At 41.7% G+C, this 22,082-nt stretch overlaps 1 protein-coding gene across 2 annotated transcripts in view; it reads left to right on the forward strand.

Moving 5' to 3' along the window:
* The window catches only part of AEBP2 (AE binding protein 2), a 98,668-nt gene that overhangs the window by 24,506 nt on the left and 52,080 nt on the right, over positions 1-22,082 (forward strand). The window contains exon 1 of one of the 2 annotated variants that reach the window (XM_079775591.1): positions 11,608-12,444. The exons of the other annotated variant lie outside the window; for it this stretch is intronic. Coding sequence (XP_079631717.1) covers positions 11,756-12,444 — 689 coding nt within the window. The 5' untranslated portion in view covers positions 11,608-11,755. Of the gene's footprint in view, positions 1-11,607; positions 12,445-22,082 lie in introns of those variants that run through there. 2 annotated transcript variants of the gene reach the window in all.

Consider the following 22,082-nt stretch of genomic DNA (forward strand, 5'->3'; position numbering starts at 1 on the left):
ACCGGCTGAGTGTCTTACAATTCAGTTCAGTTCTGATACTACCTATCTGGAATTAGAGTCATATCCCACAGGTTAAGGGCTCAGTCTCACAAGATTGTCCCTCCACTTCACATGCCAATCATAGGTACTTCTGATCTATGGGCTGTAAACCAGACTTCCCAAACCCCCCCATCAGGTTCAATAATTTACTAGAACCGTTCACAGAAATCAGAAGAATATTACCGGAGGGAGGTGTTTACCAACCTGGGAGCTCTCTAATCTCCATAGTTATAGTTCTGGACTTTGACGGAGGCTTCATCACTTGGGCCTGATCAATTATTTACTTAATCTTCAGCCCCTCTCCCCTCTCTGGAGGATGGGGGTGGGGGCTGAAAATTCCAAGCTTCTAGTAATCATGGCTTGGTCTTTCTGCTCACCAGCCCCCGTACTGAAGCTATCCAGGAGCCTACCCAGAGAGTCCCTTCCTTAAAAGATGCTCCTATCACCCAGGAAATTCCAAGTGATTTAGGAATTCGAAGGAACCAGGGTCAAAGACCATATATAAAAACAAAAGAAGTTCCTAGCATCTTTTTTTTTTTTCTTAAATATATTTCTATTGATTTCAGAGAGGAAGGGAGAAGGAGAGATAGAAACATCAATGATGAGAGAGAATCATTGATAGGCTGCCTCTTGCACATTCCACACTGGGGATTGAGCCTGCAACCTGGGCATGTGCCCCGACTGGGAATCGAACTCTGACCTCCTGTTCATAGGTCAGCACTCAATCACTGATGCCAGCTGGGCCCTAGCATCTTTATTGCTTGGGAAATTATCAGGAACCAGGGATGAAAAACAAAATTTATATTTATTATATTATGATATCACGATAAGATATGGAAAATGTAATTGCTCTAAAGTAGCAGTTATTAACACTGTCATCAGATCATCTGTGGGACTACATATACATACATGTATATGATTGCTTATGTAAATGGACCAGAACCTACAGCATTTCAAATGCACATTGATAGTTCTTTTTGATATAAATACAATTCTCTAATACAAATGATTCAATAAAGTCCTGCTTTTACTTTCCTTTCTACCCATTTTACATTCCATTGTCCACTCTCCTGCTTCCGTCTTTAACTTTTTTGGTTCTTTGCCCTTTTGACTTACCCTTCTGGAAACACCCTGATGCTGGAGCAATTCAGTCTGCCTGTCACAGACTTCTACAGGTCTGCAAGCATCTTCATCATCCCACCAAATGAGAATGTAAAGATCCCGCAGCCTGGACAATGCCAATCAATTTTGGCATGAATTCCAGGCTAAGCTAGGACAGTTATAATTCTATCCCCAAGTTATTTGGGGTAAGATTCAGAGAGTTTAGTCAGTTTCTTTAAGGCGAAAGATTTGAGCAAGAGCTGTATTCAAAATATTCAATGACTGGAATGGTATGGGCTCTGGCCATTCAGAATGGTTGCAAACCATGTCACAGTACAAGGGGCCTGGAGGTACCTGGTATGCCTTCTTTTAAATATATGTAAGTATTTATTGATTTCAGAGAGGAAGGGAGAGGGAGAGAGAGACACAAACATCAATGATGAGAGAGATCATTGATTGACTGCCTCCTGCATGCCCTACACTGGGGATAGAACCTACAACCTGGGCATGTGCCCTGACCAGGAATCAAACCGTGACCTCTTGGTTCATAGGTCGACACTCAACCACTGAGCCTCTCTGGCTGGGTCTCATATGCCTTTTGTTGTTCTGGTAGTTGCTGGATCATGGGGAGAACCAGGAGGACCAAAGGATTTGGTAACTTTTAGTTTTTTAAAATCTGTATGTGAAACTTGAAAGCTCTGGTCAGCCATACTCCCTGCCATATGTATTGCATCTGTTATAATTTACTTTAAAATACTTCCTTATAAACCGTGTCATGTGCTTGTGTGTAAATTAACTTTAATCTACACTCTCAGGAAGGTTAGTTATCATTAGAGTTACCTATTAGGAATTCACACTCTAGGGGTGGTTAGTTATAATTTGAAGTACCCTAATCAGAAATCCATACTCCCCAGGTGGCTACTTAAGCATTTCAAAGATCTTCATTGAAATTTACACCAGGAGATCCATTAATTAGCATAAGGGATATTAGAAATACATTTTCATTAGTGAAATAAATGGTGTTCCAGATACATGGCTAGCTAAAAAGATTTCACAGCCCTATCACTCCTGTGAAAAGAGATCCAAGAGTACCTGACCAGAGTGTAAATTCCATGAGAGCAGGGATTTTATTGGCTTTACTCATAACTATAGACCCAGTGCGAAGAACAGGGCCTGACACATCATAGACACTAATATATCCTTTATATGACGAATAAGTTGCTGGAAAGCCCAGTAACCTACTACTTCCTAGGCCTGTTTTATTTGATTCTGTGTTGTCCACCTCTCCCCATTACCTTCTGTTCCATCTACTGACAGACCAGAACAGTTGGGCTGGTTATGCTGTCAGAGTGAACCTCTCATACAAGATATCGGTAGGCATGCTTGAGGACGGAGAGTGAGAATTTTCTGAAACATGAGTAGGTTATACGACTTTCTGCTCACTTGCTAAAAAAAGTTTATATATTTGAAAGAGTTTGGACTCAGTCTTTTTTTTTTTTTAAATATATTTTATTGATTTTTTACAGAGAGGAAGGGAGAGGGATAGAGAGCTAGAAACATCGATGAGAGAGAAACATCGACCAGCTGCCTCCTGCACACCCCCTACCAGGGATGTGCCCGCAACCAATGTACATGCCCTTGACTGGAATCGAACCTGGGACCCTTCAGTCCACAGACCGACGCTCTATCCACTGAGCCAAACCGGTTCGGCTGGACTCAGTCTTGTTTTCCTTGTAATCTACCACCTGATATTAATGTTGGAGGAGAGTATGCTTCTATCTAGTCGAATCAATGGATATTTTTGGTATTTGCTAAAAGGATCTACCAGCTGCTGAAGGGCCAAATAGACTGAAGTCAATTTGCAATACATGGGAAAACTGTGAGACAGAAACATAAGATTTTTCACATTGGTACCAGTATAAATTAAGGGTCCTGTACATCAAGGAGGCTCAGTTTTCTCTGGCAGTGTGGTAGATGAATCCGAGAGCGATCAGAATCTGAATGGATGCTATTTACCAGGAAGACCTTATAGAGAAAGAAGACAGTTGGCTAAGAACATAGACTTGAAAAACAACATTTAAAAAACAGGGAGATCAGGAAGAAACCATGAAAGATATGAACAGTCTATATGAGTTTGGCATCAGAGAAATAAGAGAGGAGAGGAAAAAACGCAGCCAAGCATGCAATGCAGAATTTAGTCTGAGACTTATTTTCATTGTAATGTGATAGTAAGATCAAAACTGAGTATCTTCTACATTTGGCAATTAATTATATTACAGAAAGTAATTAAAAAAATTATATCCAGGAGGGCTGGCTATACTTTTGTAGTGAAGTATACGGGAAGTATACTTTTGAGACAGTGTACGGGAAGTGAAAAAGTGGAAAAAACAAGTATAGTTTATATATTTAGCAGGTTGGAGGAATATGGAATACGTTTATTTTATAAGGATGGAAAGACTTGATTATGTTCATGAACTGAAAAGGAGCCATTATACAGGGTGGGATTGAAGACACAGAAGAGGCCTGGCTATGCCGGGCTTCTTGTCCCAGCATTAAGAAGGGTTCAGCAATCTGGAGAAAGGCTGTGCGTAGATTAAGTAAGAGTCCAAAGACGAAAGATAATTTTGAAAGGCATTGGGGGTCAGAGGAGCTTCAGCTAAAGGAGCTACAGTTCCAGTTCTTAGTCCTTAGTTCCCCTTGTCTCAGGACCCCTGCTTTTTATTAACACAATTTGTCCTAAGGCAAGATGGAGATAATACACTTCAAAGGGTAGGGTACATTGTCAGAATAGGGAATAGCCTACAGCTGTTTAGGTGTTTGGCCAACAGGAGGCAATAACATGTAGATTAAGGTGCCCTGAGCTGTCTGGCAGTAAACAGTCATCCTATTCAGGTTTGGGGGAGATGCTTTTTAACCTTTCCAACAGGTAATTACATATGTGACTCAGCCCTTGTTGAGCCCCCAAATTTCATCAACCTTTTGATAAAACTCTTGTAATTATGACATGCTGGAATTGGCTTCCGGCATGGCTCGTGTGAGTGTCAGCCTATGAACAAGGAGGTCACAGTTCGGTTCCATTCCTGTTCAGGGCACATGCCTGGGTTGTGGGGTGTGAAGGAGGCATTGCAAAATGAGGTCATCTGGACACCTAGGCTCCTTCTCGCTTGTGGCTCTGTCATCCTGTGATGTGGTGCTGATATGCAGGCTCACCCTGGCCACCATGCTTGTACTGCAGCCCATGGACAGAGCACAGGAAAAGTGAGAGAAGGGAGGGCAAAACACTTCCTTAGGAGGATGTGATCCCTTCTGCTTACAGGTCATTGTTCAGAACTTAGTCACATGGCCAAGCCTAGCTATAAGTGATGCTGGGAGGGCTTATGCTCAGCAGGTATATGGGAGTGAGAAAGGTGGAAGATTGGCAGGTTCTGCAAAAATAAAAAATAAAGCAAAACACCACAAACCAACCTAATAAAACTCTCTCACTTCATTTATTTATTTTTTAAAAAATATTTTTATTGCACCTGGGTCCAGGTGAGGCCACGCGCCCCTGGGTCCGGGTGAAGCTGGATCCCGGGTCCGGGTGAGGCCGTGTGCCCCCGGGTCCGGGTGAGGCCGTGTGCCCCTGGATCCGGGTGAGGCTGAGTCCCGGGTCCGGGTGAGGCCGCGCGCACCTGGGTCCGGGTGAGGCCATGTGCCCCTGGGTCCGGGTGAGGCCATGCGCCCCTGGGTCTGGGTGAAGCTGGATCCCGGGTCCGGGTGAGGCTGGGTCCCGGGTCTGCGTGAAGCTGCGCGCACCTGGGTCCAGGTGAGGCCACGCACCCCCTGGGTCCGGGTGAGGCCACGTGCCCCTGGGTCTGGGTGAAGCCGTGCCCCTGGGTCCGGCCGAGACCAAACCAGAGGGAGTCGGACCTGCATTACCACCATTTGTCCACCATCCAGAGCTGAGGGGTCAGTGCCGACATGTACACATAAGGAACTGGTGGACATTGATATTGGGTCTCAAAAGAACTGTTGGTCCAGAAAGAAACTCACTACAGACTGATTCATTTGCCTGTCAGCATAACTATTATTGCTCGTCTCACATTCTGTTCTTATAAGTATATCTCTAGTGACACATGATCTCGCTCATCTAGGGGAAATGATGAACAACATAGACTGATGAACAAGAACAGAACCAGAAACAAGGAGGCATCGATCGGACTATCGGGCCTCAGAGGGAGGATAGGGAAGGGTCGGGGGAGGGGGGAGAGATCAACCAAAGGACTTGTGTGCATGCATATGAGCCTAACCAATGGTTAAGTTCAACAGGGGGTTGGGGCATCTGTGGGGAGGGGTGTGGGATGGGAATGGGGGGATGAGGACAAATATGTGACACCTTAATCAATAAAGAAATTAAAAAAATATATTTTTATTGATTTCAGAGAAGAAGGGAGAGGGAGAGAGAGATAGATACAACAATGATGAGAGAGAATTATTGGACGGCTGCCTCCTGCACGCCCCCTACAGGGGATTCAGTGCGCAACCCAGGTATATGCCCTCACCAGGAATTGAACCTTGATATCCCGGTACATAGGTCTCTGCTCAATCACTGAGCCACACTGGCGGGGTGAAACTCTCTCACTTTAAAAAATAATTTGAGGTAATTTACCAACATGTATAAAGGACTACACAGTTTATAAAAGCAAGTAATGAAATAAGGGAGGAAAGTAAGAGGAGGGCAAAAAGTGATAGTAGTTAAAAGAAAGGTGGGTTCCCTTTTTCTATTTTTGGATTGAAGTGTAGGTAATTGATCCAAACTGCTGATATGCATTTTAAAACATTTCACCCATAAATATTATGTTTAGATTCTTCCCTGACTTTTTAGAGATTTGATGAATAAAATATATATATATTTAAAAAATATATTTTTTGCCCTAACCGGTTTGGATCAGTGGATAGAGCGTCGGCCTGTGGACTCAAGGGTCCCAGGTTCGATTCCGGTCAAGGGCATGTACCTTGGTTGCGGGCACATCCCCAGTAGGGGGTGTGCAGGAGGCAGCTGATTGATGTTTCTCTCTCATTGATGTTTCTAACTCTCCCTCTCCCTTCCTCTCTGTAAAAAATCAATAAAATATATTAAAAAATGTATATGTATTTTTATTGATTTCCGAGAGGAAAAGAGAGATAGAAACATCAATGATGAGAATCATTGATCAGCTGCCTCCTGCACGTCTCCTACTGGGGATCAAGCCCGCATCCCAGGCATGTGCCCTTGACCAAAATCAAACCCAGGACCCATCATTCTGCAAGCTGATGCTCTATCCACTGAGCCAAACCAGCTAGGGCTGATGGATAAAATATTAACTGGTATTGTAATTTGTATGCTACAATAACTAATCCATCAAATTCAATTTTCATAATTGAGAGTTTTAAACATTGAAAAAGTTTCTTGGTTAGCAAGTCAGATATAAAATACATGAAAGGATAAAAAATGTGGTGTGTGTGTTATTCACCTTTCACATTTTGCTTACCCTTTTATTGATAGTTTATAGGAAAATCATTTACTAAATTAAAAACAAGAAATTAGCCCTAGCTGGTTTGGTTCAGAGCATCGGCCTGCGGACTGAAGGGTCCCGGGTTCGATTCCAGTCAAGGGCATGTACCTTGGTTGCGGGCACATCCCTGGTGGGGGGTGTGCAGGAGGCAGCTGATCGATGTTTCTCTCTCATTGATGTTTCTAACTCTCTCTCCCTCTTCCTTCCTCTCTGTAAAAAATCAATAAAATATATTTAAAAAATAAAAAATAAAATAAAATAGTAGAATCATTATTCAGTTGTGTTTTGGTTGAATTGCAATCTACCAACTGGGGAAGCTTTTATTGGATTTCTAGTTCTTTCCAGCTTTCCGATCTTCCTGTAAGATGCTCTGTCTTTTCATGCATATTTTCTTTAGACTCCCAGTCAATCAGAGAATGAGGTCATTATGTTGCTATTGATCCTGCTCAATATGGCAGTATCAAAACGCAGAATGAGGAACCTGAAATAAAGGTGCAAAACGGGCTATCGCTACATAGTTTAGAGACTTTTTCAGAAGTATCTCACGTGTAGTGAGGTGTCTCACATGTGGCAGTAATCTCCGCTTGAATCTAAACTGGGTCTGTTGCTGGGATTCAAGCATGTCTGGGCATGTCTGGCAAGCCGGTGAGTCAGGACAGAAGGAAACTTGCTGACATGGGGGCTGAGACTACTTCCTAGAACAGAACTCATTTTAATGGAAGAGAGAGATTTAGACAGAGAAGCCCTATAAGAAAGACTTAGTCATTGGATGGGGAGTAATAAATACAGCTTGGGGTAGCTGTTACTCAAATCTGTCGCCAATCTAGGCCCATGAAAGCATGTCTGGGTCCCTAAGAGAAACAGAGCTCTGAGTAAAAGCATAAAGAGCCATTTCACTGGAAACTATATGATATTAGGTGCAAGCAGTCTGCTCTGGGGTTCCCCTAAAAAAGGTCCAACACAACGATCTCCATTTCTTTAGCTTACACCATGGCTTTGGCTGTTTTGCTTGTACCACAGATCCTGACAGAGCCTGCAGCACCTAGCGGAGCAGAGCAGAAGGGGCCACTGGGAGAGAGGAGTGTGTGAGCGTATGCGAGACCCCCCACCCCAGGGGCTCCCAGAAAATGGAGGTGTCCTCACTAGGTTAGTAGCTTGATAGGTAGAACCACTGACACAGAAATTACTGTCGCTGTATCTGACCCATTAGTGCTGCAGTCAATGAGTCTGAATGCTCTTCCTAATCAAATAGCTCTTATGCAGTGGTGTGTTCTTGGGGAATTTATAATTATGAATTACCCAGCAAGAAGGAGGGGGCTGTAGAACACTGGTTCTCAATCTATGAAAGACCCGTTTGTTTGTTTTTTAAATTTCCAGTGGACTGATATTTTTGCAAAATACGTAAAAGTGAGTTATCAGAATAATCAAATAAACAGATGAAATAAAAAACCAGAAGCCCTGTTTTTTTTTTTATTATTATTAGGTTTAACAGTCATAAAATTACTCTATCAAGTTGAGGTAAAAGTTTCCAATACTTCTCTAACTGCAGGTCGTGGACGGGCACTGGTCTGTAGAACTGTTTCCCGGTTTTAAGAAGTTTTCACCTGATGCCACCTGCAGGGGCTCCATCACCTGGAGCTCCCGCCTCTAGTCACACACATTAGTGAATGGGATAATGACACTGTGACACTGGGCATGTAGGAGAGTGCCCTTGTTCTAAATAGATGTGTGCGGAGTAATGATGTCTGCAACTAAACACAGAGGGAGAGAGGGGATGGGAGAGAGGGGGTAAAGGGAGGTGAGGAAGGGGAGAGGGGAAGCCGGAGAGGGAGGAAAGAGACCAGAGAGAAGGAGAGGGAGACTGAAGGACACAGCCTGCACATATTTGGCAAAATATTGGTAAATGATGTTATGCAGGTGTTCAGGTGTTTATTACCCAGTTCTTTCAAATTATGAGAAGATTTGTAGTTCAAAAATAAAAAACCACACACACAAAACACAACACTTTCTAAAAACACACACCTCTTACCAGTTTGGCTCAGTGGATAGAGCATCGGCCTGTGGACTGAAGGGTCCTGGTTTGGATTCAGGCATGCAGGAGGCAGCCGATCAAGGATTCTCTCTCATCATTGATGTTTCTATCTCTCTCCCTCTCCCTGCCTCTCTGAAATCAATAAAGATATATTAAAACAACAACAACAAAACTTCCCAGTGATAGGAAACACCCTTTTCTTCAAAAGCCCAGTTCCAAGATAGCTCATTTTACTCTTCAGTATATATATTGCAGCTCGAGCATTCATTTGTGGCTTTGATACCTGCCATTGCTACATGTCTAATCACCATTCACTTTTCACTCTTTTCAGAATATCTCCTATATGTTAGGTATCCTTACGACATAACTTTAATCATATCAGACCTTAAAAAAAAATCTCAGAATGTACCTGTTGTCCTTCAAAGTAGAATGTTTTATTTAAGATTTTCTGCAATCTAATCTTTAACTCTTGTTTTAGCTTCCTAGCTTTGCTTTCTCATGTTAACACCATCATGAAAAATTTTTATGCTTTTCCATGTTATTGCTTCACAGTTCTCGAAATTTCCCCTTACAAAGAATTCCATTCTATACACTCTTCAAGATCAGCTGAAATTAATTAAACTTAGATGTAGTTATATATCTTACTATATACATTGTTCAAATCCTACATTGGCCATGAAGTTTTCCCTGATTAACTCAGCCAAACAGTAACCCTAATCTCCAGGGCTTAATCCAGTCTGGCATATACACTTAGTACAGTGTATACTTTTAACTTCTCTAATAGTTCTTTTTCTTTAAGAATTTTTTTATTAATTTCTGAGAGAGGAAGGGAGAGAGGGAAAGATAGAAACATTTTTGAGAGGGAAATATGGATCAGCTGCCTCCTGCACGCCCCCTACTGGGGATCAGCTGCCTCCTGCACACCCCCTACCGAGGATCACGCCCCCTACTGGGCATGTGCCCCCACCTCTTGGTTCATGGGACAATGCTCAACCAACTGACCCACACCAGCTGGGCTCTACTAGCTCTTAAATTACAATACAGGATGACAATACATTACTTGTCTATCTCAAAGAATGGCTTGGCGGTTAAAATGTTTGAGGTTAGTATTTTGCATTGTACCCGTCAATCATAATGCCTCTTACTATTTATTCTTTCTATTTTTGCTTTCCCTTGAGGCAACTTATGGAATATAAAAGTTGACCAAGGCCTAAGGCAGTGGACATAACACTGGGGTACTCAAGCTGTTTGAAGACTTTCCAAGATGTGGATGAGCACAGAGAATTTGTTTTAAAGTATTCAGTTCTCTGATCCTTACTTCCCATCCGTAGCCATCCCCAAAACTGATCTGCCTGAAAATGTGCCCTGGGGTCACAGTGACAGGACCCTCCTTTCCTGTCTCCCTTATCCCAATTGCTCCTCCCCTACTTTACAAAAGAATGGCATCATTCTTTCCCAGCCCAAATCTTACTAAAGTGTAATACCCAAGGGGGATGCAAAACCTTCAAGACAATAAAAAAGAAACAATGGACTGGAGAAACAGAATGTGTTAACACATCGTTTTGTAAATCAGGTGGTTTTCAGTTGCTTATTTCAAACAAAGTTGAAAGAGAACCTAATCGGAGTTGTCAGCTGATAGATCATTAAAAATATTTTCTCTTTGTTAGACCTTTATGTGGTTTTTTGGGCATATAATTTGGAATGAGTTTCAATGAATGGCATTACTATAACAAAAGTCCATTCTCACCTACTTATTTATATGGACTAGTTTTCTCAATGCTTACGTTCATGGAATTGAGAACTTGGAATAGAATGAATGCTGAGTTCATTCTCATTCTAGTAATACTCATCCACAGATAAAATAGGCTGGTTGAAAAAAAAAAATCATCCAATTCCATTTCTGTAAGATGCATTCCCAACAAAATTTTACTTTTATGTTTATTTATAAATATTTGCAATTTATTTATCAGTTGAAATAATAAGATTTAGAGTTTTATGATCAGGGAATTTATAAACTACCCTTAAATTTCAATTTACATACACATTTTTATTAAAAGGAACTACAAGATGATCAATACAAGAGTTCAAATACAAAATATATTATGATAAAACACTGGAGAGGATGTGGAATGCAAAGATCAATTCCAGAAGATAAAGGATGAAAACTGCCCAAGTATAAGAGACGGTATTTTAAAAAGTAGGGATTTAGTGGTTAATAAATCTCTACGGTATTTCAAGTTCCATTCGCTATATGTTAAAAAGTGTGACGGTTACAAAGTATTTGTAACAAGCTGGGAGAAATGCGGATGTCCCTTTGAACAAAACTGATCCAAAGGGCTCAGGAACCAAAAAGTGTGAAGACCTTGGACAGTCAGGATGTCCTTGTCCTGAGACTGACTTAACTCCTCCTGGAGGGAGTCGAACGCCGGTTGGAGTAAAACCTGTGGCTCCGCGTCGGCGCTTAAGGATTGAGTACCTGGCATTGTATGATTCATTGCTATCATTTTAAATCGCCGCTCCTCCTGAGATTGTAAGCTCTCAGAAGACCAAGGACTTGTTCGATTTCTGGGCTCAGTGCCCGTGCTCTTGGGGACACTCCCCAAACACCCCTGGAATGAATGACTTTTGTCGTGAGAACTCGCAGGGCTGTTAAAATCCCCGCTGGCACTCCGGTTTCTGTGCTGCGCGTCCCGCCCGCGGCGAGGCCAGGCCCGGGAAGGCGTGGGAAGGCCCGAGGGAAACTCTGAGCGCTCGGCGGCCGGGCGGGGCGGGGCGGGGCGGGGGCCGGTGGGGGCGGTGAGGAGGGGGGGGCGCGGGCGCGGAACCGGGGCGGGGGGGGGGGGGGAGGCGCCGCCGCGCAGGCGCGCCGCCGTCTCCGCGTGCGCGCTGTCCCCGCGCGGGCGCCGTAGCGCGTGTGCAGGCTGACGCAGCCCGAGGGCCCTCCTCTTGCTCTGCAGCGGCGTCGGTGGAGTTTTGGGCGTTAGGGAGGGGGCGCGGGAGCCGAGTCGCGAGAGGGAGGCGGCGGGGAGGAGGAGGAGCAGGCGCCGCCATGGCCGCCGCGCTCACCGACATGGCCGACCTAGAGGAGCTCTCCCGCCTGAGCCCTCTGCCCCCCGGCAGCCCCGGCTCGGCGGCGCGGGGCCGGGCGGAGCCCCCCGAGGAGGACGAGGACGAGGACGAGGAGGAAGAGGAGGCGGAGGCCGAGGCGGTGGCGGCACTGCTGCTGAACGGCGGCGCCGGGGGCGGCGGCAGCGGCGGCGGCGGCGGCGGCGGCGCCGGCGTGGGGGGCGGCGAGGCGGAGACGATGTCGGAGCCGAGCCCCGAGAGCGCCAGCCAGGCCGGAGAGGACGAGGACGAGGACGAGGAGGAGGACGAGGAGGAGGAGGACGAGGGCAGCAGCAGCGGCGGCGGCGAGGAGGAGAGCAGCGCCGAGAGCCTGGTGGGCAGCAGCAGCGGCGGGAGCAGCGGCGACGAGACGCGCTCGCTGAGCCCGGGCGCCGCCAGCAGCAGCAGCGGCGATGGGGACGGCAAGGAGGGCCTGGAGGAGCCCAAGGGACCGCGGGGCGGCCAGGGCGGCGGCGGGGGCGGCAGCAGCAGCAGCAGCGTCGTCTCCAGCGGCGGCGACGAGGGCTACGGGACCGGGGGCGGCGGAAGCAGCGCGACCTCCGGGGGCCGGCGCGGCAGTTTGGAGATGTCGTCGGATGGGGAGCCCCTGAGCCGCATGGACTCGGAGGACAGGTGAGTGCCCGGCAGCGTCTCCCTGTCTCCCCTCCCTTCCCTTCCTCCCCTCCTCCCGCGCTCCCGGGCCGGGGGCGGGGGTGGGGGACTCTTGGGCTGAGATGCCCCCCGTTCCCCGAACCCAGGGCCCCTCCCCCAGGCGCTCCACTCGGAAACCTCCCGGCCGCCCCGCCCCTCTGGCTGCGGATAGCGGCTCCCAACTCTCAGACCCTGTCCCCCCGCGCTGCCCGGCGCCGCGCCCCGCACGGACCCGAGGACAGCCCGACTCGGAGACCGGGGCCCCCCCCAAGGAGGCCCGGTCCTCTGTGGGAGCCGGAGAGGCCCCGGGTGCGCACACCCGGCCCACGAGGTTAGCGTCCGCCGTGAGCGCGAACACTTGTCAGAACTGTAATTGACAAGTGTTTTCCAACATGGCTGGTCTCGCCTGGATTTCACAGAACTTCCTTGTTCGGGGAGGAGACCCCCCCCCCCCCCCCAACAACCCCTCTTCTTTACTTAAAAAAAAAAAGAAAAGAAAAAGAAAAGGCTGTTCTTTTCTGTTGAATCGCGGCTTCCAACGTGCCTCCTGGGTAGCCGTTAACGTGGTCTCCAAAGGGAGGTCAGTAACTTCTGTTCGCTCCGCGAACAAATCTGGGAGAAAGTTGAAAGCGAACCAGTCGTTGTAGAAAGGAAAAGATGAATTTATGGCTTTTAAAAATAACTTCGCGGAACCCGAGAGAGTTGGGATGGGAACGAAATACACGCTCGGAGGTACCTACAGAACGGTAGGCGGTTGAGTGTCTTTCGGTGCCAATGCTGCGTGGGTTTAGGTGGTCGTAGCGGACGTCCTGTGCGGGATGGAGAGCTCGGGAGGAATTGGCCTTCTTCCGAAGTTCGTGGGGAGTAACGTGGGGACTCACCAAAAAATGCGCTTCCTTTTTTTTTTTTTTTCCTCGGGACATTAAAATGATTGCCAGAGTGTGTTTCGGTTGTTACTGTTATTTTTGGTCTCTTTGGAAAACTTCATATTTTTAAGTGGTTGGTTCTTAATGTATACTTTTTAACAGCAGCACCGCCTCATTCATGTTGTACGGCTTCTAAAGTATACTAGCATTTATTTTGACCATCTGCTAATGTTTAGATGAGCAGTCTGTTTTTAAATAATCTGTATTGACTTGGATATTTAAAAGTTTTTAAGTATTCTCAAGTTCTAGGAGTAACGATTGTTAACTGATAAAAATGAATGTAATAAGGAATAGAAGGCCCTAAATATTTTGGAAATACAGTATGAGGATCTGTTTGACACTTTAATATCTAGTTAAGACATCTTGGCTGGGGTAAAACAGACTGTACAAACCTTAGAAAAATTGTACCCAACTGTATAGGCATGGCAGGAAGGAGAATGTCTTCAAGAGAATTAGAAATTGACGTGAACTGCACAATGAAGAATGTGTTATTTATCATTTTATTACAACCTCCTTCGTTGGTACCCGAAGATATTTGAAAGTTGGTAGTTTCCACAGTTCTTCTGTTTGGTTATGGACACACACACACACTTGTTTAGCACTGCACAATTTAAATGTTGCAGTCATTTCATTCACAGTTTGGTGCAAACTAGATATTATTTTGACTTCTGTTTACCAGATGAAGAAGCAAGTTGAGTGTCTTCCTAAAAACAGTAAGTATAGAATGGTAGTGGTGAAGCTGAACAAAGGTTCTTAAGTCCCTTGCTTACACTTCACAAGAGTAAGAATATTGCACCTTAAATAACAAGCTGTATGTGTCAGTTTTTATTGTTTGTTTCAGTTAATATCTTGTCCACTGCATCCTTTTATTAGGAGACAATGAATTATTGGTCAAGTAATATTTCAGAAAGTGGAGTTTTGGCTTCATTTTATATTTATTGCATATTTACTTGAGTATCTACTTTTTATATTATACTTCAGAGTAAGGAATAAGATAATTGGTGCCACAAGTCCAAATAAGGTTAAAACTTGATAACTAAGCATACTTGCTTTTCTTAATGCTTAAGCATTAGAGACTACAAAATATGTAGTCATTTTACCATTTCAAGGTAGTAGGTTGATCACTTGTATGAAAAAGCCTTACATTACTAGTGAATCTGGTTGTGGTCTTGATAATCTTAATTCTGAAATGCCCCCTGTTGTCATTGAGTTAAAGAACTATTTTAAGTTTGGAAAGGATTCATAATTCTTATAAATTGTCCTGCAGATTACACGAATCTGTGTGGATTTTATAGATTGATTTCATGGTAGGAAGTCTTTATTTTTGTAACTGATGAAAGGATATTGTGGTTTTAAAGTGCTTTAAAAAAACTTGAGGCGATTCTATCACAACGATTTTATCATCAGAATTTACTGTTTCTCTTAGAATGTTCATTTTTTTCTAACACTTTGAAATTAGGTAGTGTCTTTGAATTTAACATACTTTAGAATTGGTTGAAATATCTTAAATATTTTTAACTGTAAGCTTCTTAAGAAAGAATTAATATAAAGACATAGATTTTGAAGCTTGTGATCCAAGGTGTCACTTTATAATTATGTATTGGAAGTGTTGTGTGGTGAAAACTGACTAATTTATAAAATGATTAAATGACACTTGGTACAAAAAACATTGATTCTTTTCCCCAGGAGAGAGTTATTCAAAACCATGTAAGTGTATTAGTGTTTATTTTAGTCAAGTTAGCAAACTTAAAAGTTGATAGGTAATTTACTTTGGTTATAGAGATAATGAAATTTTCTTTTGGGGAGGGGATATTTAGCTGTGCAAGAACACTAAAAACTAGTTTTTCTTTTACTTTGAATCTAAGCTTAAGTATTTTTAAAAAAGTTACCACCTTTTAAGTTAATTTCAGAGGCTATCTTAAATACAATTTTAGAATTTTAAATGCCTCAAATTTCTTTTAGTTTACAATTTAGTTTTAGCTATTGAATCAGATTTTACTTAAATTGAAAGTACTCTGAGCTACTTATCCTATATAAGTGAATTAATAATAATCTCTTCCATTTTGTGGTTGTCTCTTTTTTAAATTGTCTCTCCCTCCCCCCTACCCCCCAACTAGAGTATAAACCATGACTTATTTTTGAAAAAGCCAAGGCCTCTTTCAGCCACTTTTATTAGTCTTTAGGGATAAATCTAGGTATCAAATGAAAAGTGCCTGCATGAGGATGGGGTAAAAGGGAAGGGCATGTAGAATGAAACTTACTTTAAATGTTCAGCAAAGGTCACAGGCCCTTACCATCTAGTGGATCAAAATTTGTCAAATTTTTGGGTTGTAAACTGAGGTATAATTAAGATTGCTTTGAAATTGGGAAAACAGACTTATGTTTCTCAGTTTCCCTATAGTATGGTTCGGGAAATCTTTTTCTAATATAGAGGCTAAATTTTAACATCAGATTAATACTAGAAGGTTGATGAGGTTATTGTCAAGATTTATTAAGGATCTGTATGTTTGAGGCAATAAAATACTTTTATGTAGAGTAATATTTTGCTCATACTGCATAATAAAACTTTTCACTACCCCTTTCATCTCTGAAGCAGTCAGCTCTTCATAGTCTTTAGAATACCTCTTTTTCACCACCCTTTTATTTTGATTAAATTTAGGGAAAAGCTTCTAATAGGTCTGTTTTCATTGATAATATTGTAATGCTCAGTTAAGGAAGGTATGGCAACAGTAAAAAAAACCCCACAGATTTTAGGATAGAATTTATATAAGGAGATTCTAAGGGATCATTTTACTTTTAAGAAACATTAAGACTGCCCAGCTGGTGTGGCTCAGTGGTTGAGCATCCACCTATGAACCTGCGGTCATGGTTCAATTCCCGTTCAGGGCAAATGCCTGGGTTGTGGGCTCGATCCCCAGGAGTGGGCGTGCAGGAGGCTGCTGATCAATGATTCTCTCTCATCATTGATGTTTCTATACCTCTCTCTTCCCCTCTGAATCAATAAAAATATATTAAAATAAAAAGAAATAGTAAGACTACTTTGGTCAGTTAGGGACTCCTGTGTGTAAGCTAGTTTGCTACCAAATAGGTGGTTACTATGTTCAGGACTCTTCACTGGATATTGTGGAAGATAGGAACACAAAATGATTCCCTCTTCATCCATTTTGTTTCAAATTGCTGTGGGATTTAATTCCAAAGTGTAGGTTTTTAATAAAACATTTTTATTAATTTCAGAGAGGAAGAGAGAGATAGAACCATTAATGATGAGAGAGAATAATTGATTGGTTGCCTCCTGCACGCCCTGCACTGGAGATGGAGCCCGCAACCTGGGCATATGCTCTGACCGGGAATCGAACTGTGACCTCCTGGTCCCCATAGGTCGATGCTCAACCACTGAACCATGCCGATCATCAAATTTTTGATGACTTGAGACCATCTTTCAAAACCCATCAAAATACCACAACAAACCCCTTTCCTGGTCTTTTAAAACTTGGCTTTAATTTCTTTTTCTATTTTTTCTTCTTTTATGGTTCTCTAGGTAGAGGGATGTAGTATATTACAATATAAAGAGCCTGTAATCTGGAGTCAAAGGGAACAGGTCACATTTTAGTCTTGCCTGTATTATGATTTTAAGTAATATCTTTGAACCTTAGTTCCTCAGCTGCAAAACAGGGTTAGATTTTACCATGAAGGTGTTCTAAGGTCCAAATGAATTTTTGTTAATGACTCCTGTGAACTGTTTTGAAGAATCCATGTTATTTGGATGCTTGCTTTATCCTTTTTGTTGTACAATGGTATATTTTTGAGAGCAGGGATAGTTTAGCTTAGGTGTCCTCAAACTACGGCCCGCGGGCCACATGCGGGTGTTTTTGCCATTTTGCTTTTTTACTTCAAAATAAGATATGTGCAGTGTGCATAGGAATTTGTTCATAGTTTTTTTAAACTATAGTCCGGCCCTCCAATGGTCTGAGGGACAGTGAACTGGCCTCCTGTTTAAAAAGTTTGAGGACCCTTGGTTTAGCTGGTTTAGAACTTTGAATTTAACACAATACCTTGGATATGGTGAGTATTCATTTATTAGAATTAAATTGAAAAACCAACAATAGAATTTATATAAATAAACGAGACTGTAAACTGAGGGCCAAGAATTTGATGCCCTTGGTTGGATCATTGTTTTTGGTATTGATGAGTTTAAGGACAGCTTTGCCTGTGACATTGTATGCAAAATTTGTAGATACTTTTCTCTGAGCAGAAACCAGCAACTTTTCAAAAGAGTTGGTCTAAGAATTACCTATTTAGAGGAGACCAGAGGTGCATAGTAAATGTTAAAAGATTTGACAACTCTGAAATGGAAAATTTCTATAAAAATGAGTGTGAGTATGGAAATCTGAAATGGATAGTTACCAGAGGGCTTCTTTTTTTTTTTTTAAACACCACTGTTTAAAAGCACTTACTGTATAAAAATGCTTTAACATTTTATCAAAGTTAATGAAAAATTTGAAGTTAAGGGAAAGAGTATTGGGAGAGAAGTGGGTTATGAGTCAGAATGTTTGGAGTTGGAATTCACTTAAGGTGGGTGACCATGGGATATTTATTTAAGTTATTTAGTGTCTTACTACTCAGGTCTCTTATCTGCAAAAGGGGAATAATAATAGATTGTTGTGGGGATTACATGTAGAGTATTTAGCACAATTTATTAAGTGTTTACTTTGTGATAGGAATTTAACAAATACAGGGTGAGAAACGTAGGCTTACAGCTGTGAGTATGGGAAACAGTTTATTCTTGCATTATTGTATTATTTTCCATGAATGACTGTAAACCTATGTTTGTCTCACCCTGTATATCTATTCTGTAGTTGACCTAAAGGCCTTAATACCTTTTATTTTTAATAGTTTTTAATATGTAAGTGAATCTACTGATCTATTAGTAAAAAGCTTTATGTTTTCTTGTAATGGTAATGGATTTGCAGTGATCTAACCACATGTTGAGTTCATTTTTATAACTAATAGTTTGCATGTGAAAATAATAGTTATTGATCTTAGAACTAAAGGACAATTTTGGGATGGATATTTGAATGTTTAAAAGTAATTATAAATCATGGTTACCATTGTACCCCGTTCAGTGATAAGAAACGCAATGGTACCTCTCCAGATGGTAAGTTTTAAGACTAGAAAAGATAATTCCATTATTTTCTAGTTTATCTGTCAGTTGTTTGTGACACAGTACATAGAAATTAAAATTGGAGAGTATTGCAATTAATGACTGAAGTTTTGGTGCAAGTATGGGATTGGATTTTATGATTAGCTGAGTGATGAATAGAAATTTCTAGAAAGCCTAAATGAAACACACAAAGGAAAAACCGTACCATATTTCTAGACTTTCTGCCTAGATCAGAGAATGCACATTGGAACTGGAAAATAAGAGTTTTAATGGCTGAAGTCGGACCTTTCACACCAACACATGCACATCTTTCTCAGTGTAGGTTTGTGGATCAGAGTCTTTGCCTCTGCTACTTCTGTCTTTGTAACTTGTAGTCATGTTCAGGTCTTACCTTGGACATTTTCTCAGGCAAACTTATTCCTGAAACTTTTTTTTTTTTTTTTAGAGAGAAGGGGTGAGAGACAGACAGACATCAGTGTGAGAGAGAAACATCAATTGGTTGCTGCCCATATGTGCCCCAACCGGGGATTGAACTTGCAACCTAGGTATGTGCCCTGATGGGGAATCCATCCCTGAACCGGCCACCTTTGGTTGTACATGACAACGCTCCAATCAATTGAGCCACCCCGGCCAGGGCTATCCCTGTTTCTTTGTTAGGTAAATTGCTAGCACTCCAAGTTCTTCATTTGTCCTTATCACAATTTGAATAATTACTGTCTGTTAGAAGGTGTGTTCCTGAGAATAGGAACCATGTCTGTTTTGATCATTGCTGTATTCGCAGCACCTAGCACAGTGCTTGACACTTACTTTACTAGTAGGTATTCTTAAATATATTTTGGATGAATGATGAAACTCCTGAAACAGGAAAATTAACTATATGTGGTGAAAGAAGAGAAGGAGGGTTTGGAGCAGAGAGACCAATTAGGAGGTTAGAGGAATACTACAGGTGTGAAATGAAGAGACTTGAGCTAGGATAGACATTTGGGGAAAAGTCATGCTTGGGAAACTGAATCAAAGGAAAAAAACCCAAATTTTCTGAGTTGTCTCTAAGATAAATATTATATTACTATTTCTGAGTAAAGAATTTTTTCTTGGATTTAATTATAACAATAGCTACCCCCCCCCCCCCAGACATATCTATTGCTGAAATAAGTAAAGGAACATTGGGTAGTAAAAAAACATGAACCTTTAGTCAGAAAGACTTGGGTTATTTTAATTTAACCATCTCATAAGTTGTTTCCTTGTAAAATAGGAGAAATGTCTTAGTGTTATGAATAAGTGAAATGGAATATGTGAAACGGAAAAGGGCTCGTATTTAATTCATAGAGTCATTTACTCTCCCATTTCTCATGCATAGAGATGTGGAAAGAATACTCTAGTGGGAATAAGTAATCAATATTGTAGTATTGGTTTTACTAGATCCTGCCTACAGAAAATTTGGCAAATCATTTCATTTCTCTGAACTTAAGATTCTTTTTCTTTAAAGTGAGGGTTTTTGACCGTAATAAAATTTGGAGCTCTCCTTTAGACCAGGGGTGGAGAACATCTGCCACAGCCTTCACAATCATTTGGTCTGGCCCTGCCAAGGCATTAGGGGTGAGTTAGTTAATTAAGTGTTTGACCAAATATAGCAGGCTTAATTTTTAAGTTGATAATTTTGTATGGCCCACAAATGATGTTATAAATATCCAAATGGCCCTTGGCAGAAAAAAGGTTCCCACCCCTCCAGACAAACCGAGAATATTATAGGTGTGGCTTTGCTATTTTCAGGATCTCAAAGATACTTTAGATAGGTTCTTCTGAATTCAAATATCACCAGAATTCTTAATTTATTTTTATGGTGTTATATTGAAATATCATTTTTGTTCGTCTTCTCTAGGCTATAACATTTGTAAGATTAAAATTAGGTCCTGTTTATCTTTTTACTTCCAGCACATACCTACTTATACTCACCTATTGCACTGCCTATTATATTCAGTAACTCAGTAGTTGATTGAATTCGACCAAATATGGATATACCTAATACATATTTTTTCTTTCTCACTGCCATTAGTGTGACTGCATGAAACAAGGACAACCATTCTATGCCTTATATCTCCCCCACCCCCATTTTAAACCCTCACCTGATGTTATATTTATAAAGGGAGAGGAAGATGGAGAGGGAGAGAGAGAGAGAGAAACATCTATCAGTTGCTCCCAAAAGCGCCCCTACTGGACACAGGAATGTGGCCTGACTGAGAACCGAGCAGCAACCTTTCTGTTGTATGGTACGACTCTTCAACCTACTGAGCCACCTGACCAGGGCCCCAATTCCTTTTAACGGCATATGTGGAAAGATTATTTGGAAAAAAGGTGTGAATATTTGAATAATTTTAAAGAGCAGACTTTCCCAACAAAAAAATAAATTTGCATATTATTTTAAGAGAAAACTATCTAGTTTGCTTAAGAATCCAAGACTCTTGAGCTTATAGAAAGGATTTTAAGAAGTGCAGTTCAGCCCGGCCAGCGTGGCTCAGTGGTTGAGCATTGACCTATGAACCAGGAGGTCATAGTTCGATTTGCAGTCAGGGCATATGCCTGTGTTGTGGGCTCAATCCCCAGTGTGGGGTGTGCAGGAGGCAACCGGTCAACGATTCTCTTTTATCATTGATGTTTCTATCTGTCTCTCCCTCTCCCTTCTTTTCTGAAATCAATAAAAATATTAAAAAAATAAAAGAAGTGCAGTTCATTGTATCCTCACCAACAACCAATGAGGTGAGGAAGAGCACAGAGATTATGACTTGCCCAAGTCACAAGCTTCTTGAGAAGGCGCAGTCCTAGCTTTAGACGTGTGGTCTTAGCTACTGTCTGTATGACTGTTTAAACAACCTTGACTGGAAATTTAATTAAAATCGTATAAATAAATGGCTATTTAAATTTTCAACCTTTCTCTTTTGCAAAGAATTCATATACATTTCTGAACCTTCATTTGTAATATTTATATATATGTACATAGATTATTTAGCCCAGGTTTATTTTAAGACTATGAAATATACAAGTTAATTTTTGTGTTGTGATTATTCAGTCTTACGGGGAATAGAAGCTTTATTGACATTTTATTTCTGTTAATACTTTTTGAAGTTTCTGACTTGCTTTTTGGTTTTCATTTATATTTTGAGTTTCTAGAAAGATGAAGTGTTACCAATTTGAGAAAACACGTTTTAGAAGGATATTAGTATTTCTCAGTAAATACATTTGCTAATTCATTTCTAAATTACAAAATTGTGCCATGACTTTTTATAAATATTTGTTAAAGTACTGAGAGTGAATGAATCAGCAGTAGACTTTTTAGTGCTTTCAATTCATGTTGGCAGTCATTTGAACATGTCTTTTGAGGTGTTGAGCACTAGTATAGTCATTTTCGTCAGAAATATTTTTATGATTTAACACTAACTTCAAACACTAAATATGTGGTTGCTTCTGTATAAAATGGGTGGTGGTCCTCATAGCATATTTTTTAACATAACTTCTTGGCATATATAGCCATTTTTCTG

Source organism: Cnephaeus nilssonii, assembly GCF_951640355.1.
Source record: "Cnephaeus nilssonii genome assembly, chromosome: 6".
In the NCBI taxonomy this organism is placed as follows: Eukaryota; Metazoa; Chordata; class Mammalia; order Chiroptera; family Vespertilionidae; genus Cnephaeus; species Cnephaeus nilssonii.